This window comes from Prinia subflava, chromosome 16 (genome assembly GCF_021018805.1).
Source record: "Prinia subflava isolate CZ2003 ecotype Zambia chromosome 16, Cam_Psub_1.2, whole genome shotgun sequence".
Lineage (NCBI taxonomy): Eukaryota > Metazoa > Chordata > Aves > Passeriformes > Cisticolidae > Prinia > Prinia subflava.
The window spans coordinates 13,803,180-13,810,895 of NC_086262.1; the positions used below are offsets into that span (position 1 = coordinate 13,803,180).

A 7,716-nucleotide genomic window follows, 5' to 3' on the forward strand; every position below is an offset into this window, starting at 1 on the left:
AAGAGCTCCCTGCTCCTCCCTCTGCTGTAGCACAGCACCACAGGACATCCCAGCTTGCCCAGAGGCTGAAGAGTCAAATATCCAAGCTAGTTAACCAAAGCTTCCTTTGTTGCAGCAGCAGAAAGGCATTTTTAGGAGCCTATTTCAGGACGAGAGGAATTGTGCCTCTTCCAGAGATTTTCACGTGGTTCCTTCACTCCCAGAAAGGGCCAGTAAAAGGCAGGGAACAAACAGGGACCCTTGGGTGCTTTCAGACTCCAGCCATTGCACAGAGAGTATTTCAGGGCCTGCTGGTTTGGACAGAATGCACCCCAATTTCTTAGTGCAATGGCAAATGCACACACTCACCCCCAACATTAAAAAAAAATCATTCCAGAGACTCAAAGCATAGAATATGATTTTTAGAGGAGTAACTAGAAGAGGCTCTGAGGTCTGCAGTTTTACTTCCCTCAAAGCAGAACCACTACATAAAGTCAGCTTGGGTTTTCCAAGTCTGAATGTTTTCTTGTAGAGAAAACAGATGAACAAATTCCCCAGAAAGAGAAATAGCTCATATTAATATAAGAAAGCAAGGCTGATTGAATGAGATGTTCTGTCAGCCCAGAGATATGCTCACTTGCAATTTCAGCAAATACAAATATCACTTTTCATCAGCTCCCTGCTCATATTCTGGGATTTGCTCATCCTTCCTTCAGTTTCCAGGACACGGCATCAGGCCCACGCAGATGATGCAAAACAAGTTAATACATTTAGGATATACAAAAAGGGATAATTGCAAGAGGCAGAGCTTCTTTTACTAAATCAAGGTGTCAATTCATCTCAGGGTAGGTCTGTGCTTGACTCACTAACATGAAAGCACTGTAAGGTTGCCTTGCTCATAGCTGAGGGTCTCCATCACCATAAAATCCCTTCACAAAGGTTGTGCAAGCATCATAATTACTAATGTCACCCTCTCTTCTCCTTCAGTAATCCCACTGCTTCAGTCCATCAATTGCTGTGTAAATGAAATATCCCAGCTGTATATAAGCTTTGCTAACACTCATTTCAGAGCCAACGGGAACTTGCCTGAAACAAACCAAGTGTGACCCCTGAGACCCAGCAAATTTATGGAAGGGGAAATGTTCTCCAGATGTATTTGCATCACTATCAATAACAGGATCAAAACTTGCAGGCAGTATCACAAGGGCATTTTTAAAATAATTTTAAAAATAATTTTTAAAAATAATTGAGATTGCGAGAGATTCATTGTAGGGGGTTTTGTGCATAATAGAACACAATGATAAGTTTTAGGAAGTCTCATCATATGGAAAAGACCCATTAATAAATGCCCAAATTTATAATAAACACCACTACATAAAAAAAAAAAAAAAAAAAAAAAAAAAAAAAAACAAAAAAACTGCATGTCTCTGTAATGCTGAGATTCCTTTTTTTTGTTGCTCACAATGTAAAAAACACCCTGTGGACTTTCCTTTTTCTTGACCACACAACTGCAATAACTTCTTGACTGCAGCAACAGTGAGCCTGGGAAGCTGAACAAAATCCTGAGCTGTGTGTTTGATTTTGTCTGGACCTCAGTGATGGTCAGAGTCTGGAGACTACAGACACATCACATGGAACAGCAGAGGGCTGAGATCTGTATTAACACAGGGTCTGAGCCACAGCCAAACCCACCTGAGCTGCTGGCTGGCTTTTCTTACCTAGTGAGGCACCCTCACAGCTGGGATTCACAGAACCAGAGAATAGTTTGGGCTGGAAGGGATCCTAAAGATAATTTTGTTCCATCCCTGTGCCATCAGGCTGGAACACCTTCCACTAGGAAAGATGGCTCCAAGCCCCAGCCAGCCTGGCCTTGCACTCATCCAGGGATGGAGCATCCACAGCTTCTCTGGGCAACCTCTCCCAGTGCCTCACAATCAGAAATTTCTGCCAAATATCTAATCTAAACCTGCCCTTTTTCAGCTTAAAGCCATTCTCCCTTGTGCTGTCACTGCACACCCTTGTAAAAAGTCCCTCTCCAGCTCTCTTGCAGCTCCTTTTGGTGCTGAAAGGTGCTACAAGGTCTTTCCAGAGAGTTCTCCAGGATGAATAACCCCAGCTCTCTCAGTCTCATAGGAGAGGTGTTACAGCTCTTGGAGCATCTTCACTGCCCAACCCTGGCCTGGCTCCAGCAGGCCGAGATCTTTCCTGTGCTGGGGATCCCACACACAGCACTGTAGCTGGGGTCTCACCTGACCAGAGTAGAGGGTCAGAATCCTCACCCTTATTCTGATGCAGTCCAGGACACAGATGGCTTTCTGGGCTTATCCTATAGCAGATTCCTTTCTCTTGCTCTTCCCTAAATGCCACCAATTGTACGGCCCCGCTCCCCTTCCACAGACACAGATCAGAGAGATACAGATCGAGGGTTTAAGGCACGGCAGAGGACAGGTCAATGCTGCTCCCAGATGCGCCAGCCAGCTCACACAGCCTTTCCTGCGATCCGCAGGAGCTGTGGCAGCTCCTTGCTCATCCCCGCAGCTTAACAAACCCAGAACTCGCATCGCCAGGTGCTACCCGCGCCATCCCCCTGCCCCGCAAAGGCAGCTCTGCAAACAAAACAGAGACCGAGCGTCGGGAGTGACCTACCTTGGGGCTGCCGGGGCCGCCCGGGGCTGCCCAGCGCGGCATCACCACCTCGGGCTGGAGCCGCACCTCAGCGGCCGCGGCTGCGGAGACAAGAGGGGCGGCTCAGCATCCCCGGGCCCTCCGCACCCCGGGGCCAGGCGGCACCGAGCCCGGGCGGGAGAGGAGAGGGAGCTCTGCGCTGGTTGTAGGAAAAGCAGCAGGATCACCCAACCCACCCACTCACCCATCCATCTTCCCACCCTCCCTCCCCGGGCGCTCCCGCATCCGGAGCTGTGGCCAGGGGCTGTCGCGCAGCCCCGGGCCGGGCATCTCCCACTCAGAGCAGGCACCTCGCACCCAGAGCGGGCACCCCGCACTCACAGGGCGGCGGCGGCAGCAGCAGCGAGAGGGCGATGCCGCAGAGCAGCCCCCGGCCCCGCATGGCTCCGGGCAGTGACCGCTCCCCCTGCCGCCGCTGGATAAACGCTCCACTCGTCCCCGCCCACTCTTATTCCCACGCCAAGGCTCCGCGGCCGCCCCGCAGCCCCCTCCTCTCCCTCCTCTCGTCTCCCTCCTCTCCTCTCCCCGCACCCCGGGATGCTCCCGCTGGTCCTGCGGCCCTGCCCCGGGGGCTGCGCTGGGCTCGGTGCCCGCTCCGGGGGGAGCTGAGCACCTCCCTGGGGCTCCCCCTGCTAAACCTCCCCTCCGGCGCCTTCGCCAGGAAATCCATTGTGCCTCCAAAGCTAGGAAAAAGGGAAGAGCTGGGGGAAGGAAGGAGCTCAAGGAGCTTGTTTGTTTATTTGCTATATTTATGTGCAATCTTATCATGGCTGATCTCATGGTTCCAGAGACATCCTAAATTTCTCCATTCCTGGGAAATACGTTACTCCTGAAGGGATACAGGGTAGATTTTCATGTGCCTGTACAAAAGGGCAGAAACAAAAGGATGTTCACTGCCTCCCTCCCCTTACGGTCGATGGGAGGACAAGGCTGCAGGAAGGACTTGGGGACATCCACAGCTCGTATTCCCCGTGCTGCCCTTCAGGGGTACCCACTCACCTCCAAAGGAGCATCCCTGTCTTCTCCTGCATCCTTCAGGGCTGAGCCAAGGCTTGAAGCCCACATATCCTCTCTCTGCTGGATGTCTGCCCTTCAGGGAGCCGAGCACCCGGGGACTGCGCTGCTGTCTCTGCTAGATCAGCCCCGGGACTGGGGTCACAGCCGGATACACCACATTTACATAGGGCAGTCCGGGGTAGTGGGGCCTCCCTGAGGTTACAGCTGCAAACACCGAGGGCTCCGTGGGGCTGTGGGAGCTGCGGAGCCCACAAAACCACCTGCTCTGCCAGTGCGAGACTCGCAGGCAGCTCAGCTGCAGCTCCCTCACGGCTGCAAGGGTTGGCTGACACGGATTTTTACGGGGTCAGCTCAGAGCGGCAGGAAGAGCCATTGCCTCTTAGCCACCTCTTCAGACAGACATTGATCTGCATGATCCATTCAAGCCTTTCCATTCATCTCTGTGCTTAAAGTGTCCGTGTGCGTGAAGCACCAGGGAAATGAGAAATGGGAAGCATTTGCACGTGGGTAGGTTTTAGGGTGTATAAGGAAATCAGGCTATAGGAAGTGAATACTCCCTGCAAAATAAAGGTTTGCCAGATAACAGCGATGATTTTGTCTCTTGTCCAGAGGATTATTTATGCTGTTGAAAACTCTAACCTCTTTTGTACTGAGGGTATTTGCAGGCTCCTGCCAGGGCTGCCCAAAATAAATGTCTGTATTTGCAGATACCATTTTGGTTTATATCTCACATATGTCCCCTTTGTCCCCCAGCACTTCACACACTGAATGTCTCTGACCTTGTGAAGGTTAGTTTATTCCTGATATCACCCTGGCAGAGGAAAGTCAGGCACTGCAGGAACACCTAGAGGGAATAATCAGGGTGAGAGGGCTATAACTGATATTTTATAACTGTATATATAACTGACATTTTAGCTGATCCATAGAGAGGTCACAAATTTTCATGGCACAACTAAATCTTCTTGTTTAGAAGAGCAAAAAATACAGGGGCAAAATTTCAGCTCTTTTTTAATCATATGGAATATCCTGAAGGGAAATCTCGGTTGTTTTTTTTTCCCTGTGAATTCCCCTACTTATTTATAGCTGCCTGTAATATAGAAGAAAACAATGGCACTATTGTGCATGTCTATATTATAAATAAGTAAAAATGCAAGCCAAATTTAGACACAAATGTAGCTACTCTGCTTTCATCCCTGCATAAAATTTCTGCCTACCCAAAGGAAAAAAAAATAAAACAACACTTTCATGAGGAACATATATGCTTGTACTAAAAGATTGTCACAAATCTTCTCAGTACAACTGATCTTCACAGGGACTGCTCTATATATTTCTCTAAAAGAAGATCAGCTCAAAAAAGAACAAAATGAAATAAAATGAGCCTTATTTTAGGATTATTAAAATATTTAGGCCAACAACTATCTGTGATTAATTTCAGTGTTCAAGTATCATTAAAAAAAATATGTGCAATATTTGCATTTGTTATACGTGTTATATGTGTTATTTTTTACCTTTGGAACTTGGTAATACGAGAATGGATATCTCACTTTAAAAGCAACAGAAACTCCCTGTATAAAAATAAAATGACAGGCTGTGCAGTGGTTATATATAGGTTAATCTATATATATATATATGATATATCATTTACATTACTGAGACATTGTTGCATGGAAAAGCTCAGGGTATTTTAGCCTTATTAACAGTGCCCAGGTGCTGCAATGCTGTTTCTGCCACAGGGTGAGTCAGATCCTGCCTGTGCCCACTTCTTCAAAAGCTCTTCCCGAAGTCAGTGGGACATTTGCTGGATTTCACAGAAAAAGGTCAGACTTCTGGTTATCTAAGAATTAACACAGGCTCAGACTCATTTCCTCCAGGATCCAACTGCCTGATTAAGAGCATCAGCTGGGAATTTCACCTCTGCTCTGTTCCCTCATCTGTTACATCCCCCGTGGCCAAGGCATGGAGCAGCACCCTCTGAGCAGCACCTGGAGCAAGGGTCCCTCATGGGCTCGACAATGAGGTGTTTCAGCCTCCCAGGGCAAAACTGATGACAGAGCTTTTGCAGAGAGGGTTCTGCACTTGCTCGGCAATTTTCAAGATGATTGAATGCAACTGTTGTTAGCTGGAGAGCAATAGAGACCATTCTCCCTTTATGTTCGTAGTAAATCAGGAATCAGGCACCTAGAAAGAAATGGTCCTAGGGAGAGGAAAATGTCTGTTCAAGGAACAGGCTTGAGCAGAGAATGACTGAGATGTGTCAGAGCTCAATAATATTTCATTGGAACCCTCTCTTAGGAAAGGCTGTGGAACAAAGTGCTGTGACAAGACTCCTGTGACACTGTCCTGCTGACACAGAATCAAAGTCTGAGCTGGAGAAGGGAGAGGACTGTCCTGCCTGAGCCCTGCCTTACAGACACTCTCACTGATCAGAGAAATGTTACGACTTCGGCTGACTCGAGCAGAATGTGAAATCTCTCATTTTACACAACATTCTTCTGGTTCAGATAATTTGAAATGATCAAAGGAAGGAGGCTGTGAATCCGTGAAGGAAACTGGAGATTCAAGAATTAACTCCCTTATCCAGTGTCTTAACAGTTGAGAGCAGCTTCAGCTGACTCAGAATATTCTGTTCAGCTTGGCTTTTCCCCCACCCATGTAGGACAGCAGGAATATTTGGAAGGGCCCTGGAGCAGCTGTCCTGCCAAAGAGGGAGGAGTGCTGTAAGATGATCAGGAGCTAGGCAAGGGCTTGTCCCAATGTGCTGATAGCAAAAGGGCATCAAAGCACTCCCTGGGCTTCTTTTTAAGGGTGGGTCACTGCTACCACCTTCTGCCATGACTTTTGCTTTATTCCTACAGACAAGTGAGCTTGAAGGTGATTATATCTGCAGACACATCTTTTTAACTCTATTTCCACATGTGAAACACTTCTTTTCCTCTCTGTGCTGCCTGCAAACTTCTCCAACATAATAGCGATTATACTGAAATAGTTGATTCTAATAGGAGAAGGGAAACAGGCATAACAGCACAAGGGCTTTTAATTACATCCAGTCCATAAAACTGTCCAGTGATTTTGAAGAAAATTGTCTCTGGAAATGGATAGCAGTGATGCACTGGGAAGCACGAAGTGTCTTTAGACTTTTACAGTAGCAGGAGGAAAACTAACTTTGTACAGAAAATCTTCATCTGTTTTCCAAACTGAGAAGGATGCAAGGTGGTTTTTTGTTTAGGCTACAGTAAACAGTAAAGAAAGAAAATAATTATAAGAGAGTAGAACACATCCCTCTTATGTCCCAATTGCCCTCTGCACTGCCATGAAGGCTTGCAGGAGGGCACACAGTCACCAAGGCACTGGCCTTGCCAACACTGCCCTACACTGGCCACTTCAACATCTCAGAAGTAACAGTACAGACTGTTACACTTCAGATATCTGGATTCAGGGAAAATTTGTGGGTGAGCTGCAAATTACCCTCAATGGGAATTAAAAACCTCTTCTCTCACTTCTTCCCAGCTGCAGGGCTGGCTGCAGTGACACAGACCTGCAGACACAGATCCCTAACAACCACTCCAGGACATCAGCTCTAACTGGGAGAGAAGAAGGGATCACCCTCACGTGTAGTTTCCCATTAGTATGTCCAGGATGTGTTAAACCAGTCTTCCCTTTCTCTTAATTAATCACAACACTTGTGCACCATTCTAGATTCTGGTGCATTGAAATATGTCTGATATCCTACTCCACAGGGTATAAAAAGAAAGATGGGAGAAGAGGGAAGTTAGGTCTAGAGAATAATCTCACAAACAGCTGTTTTGTACCCCGAAACATACTTGTGAAGGAATTTATACATTTGGCCACATGCATTCCTGCAGGCCAGATCAGCTTTCAGTGAGAATTTAGAAATGAACAGACATTTTCTGCTATTTATAAGACTTTCCTCTTATCCAAACAGCTCATCAGACTCTTCAAAACGACCTCTGCAACTTACTAAAGCTACCTGGGTTTCCTACTGAACACAATGACTGAAAAGGTGGTGTTGAGGAA

At 47.3% G+C, this 7,716-nt stretch overlaps 1 protein-coding gene across 3 annotated transcripts in view; it reads right to left on the bottom strand.

Annotated features, from left to right (window-relative positions):
- ADAM19 (ADAM metallopeptidase domain 19) overlaps positions 1 to 3,995 on the bottom strand; it is a 33,214-nt gene extending 29,219 nt beyond the window's left edge. The window contains exons 1-2 of one of the 3 annotated variants that reach the window (XM_063413472.1): positions 3,664 to 3,995; positions 2,626 to 2,705 (exon numbers count right to left, since the gene is read on the bottom strand). In XM_063413472.1, the coding sequence (XP_063269542.1) occupies positions 2,626 to 2,667 (42 nt within the window). In that variant the 5' untranslated portion in view covers positions 2,668 to 2,705; positions 3,664 to 3,995. Of the gene's footprint in view, positions 1 to 2,625; positions 2,706 to 2,985; positions 3,125 to 3,195; positions 3,350 to 3,663 lie in introns of those variants that run through there. The other 2 variants (XM_063413470.1, XM_063413471.1) reach the window with 2 other exon arrangements.
- Between the last annotated feature and the right edge of the window lie 3,721 nt (positions 3,996 to 7,716).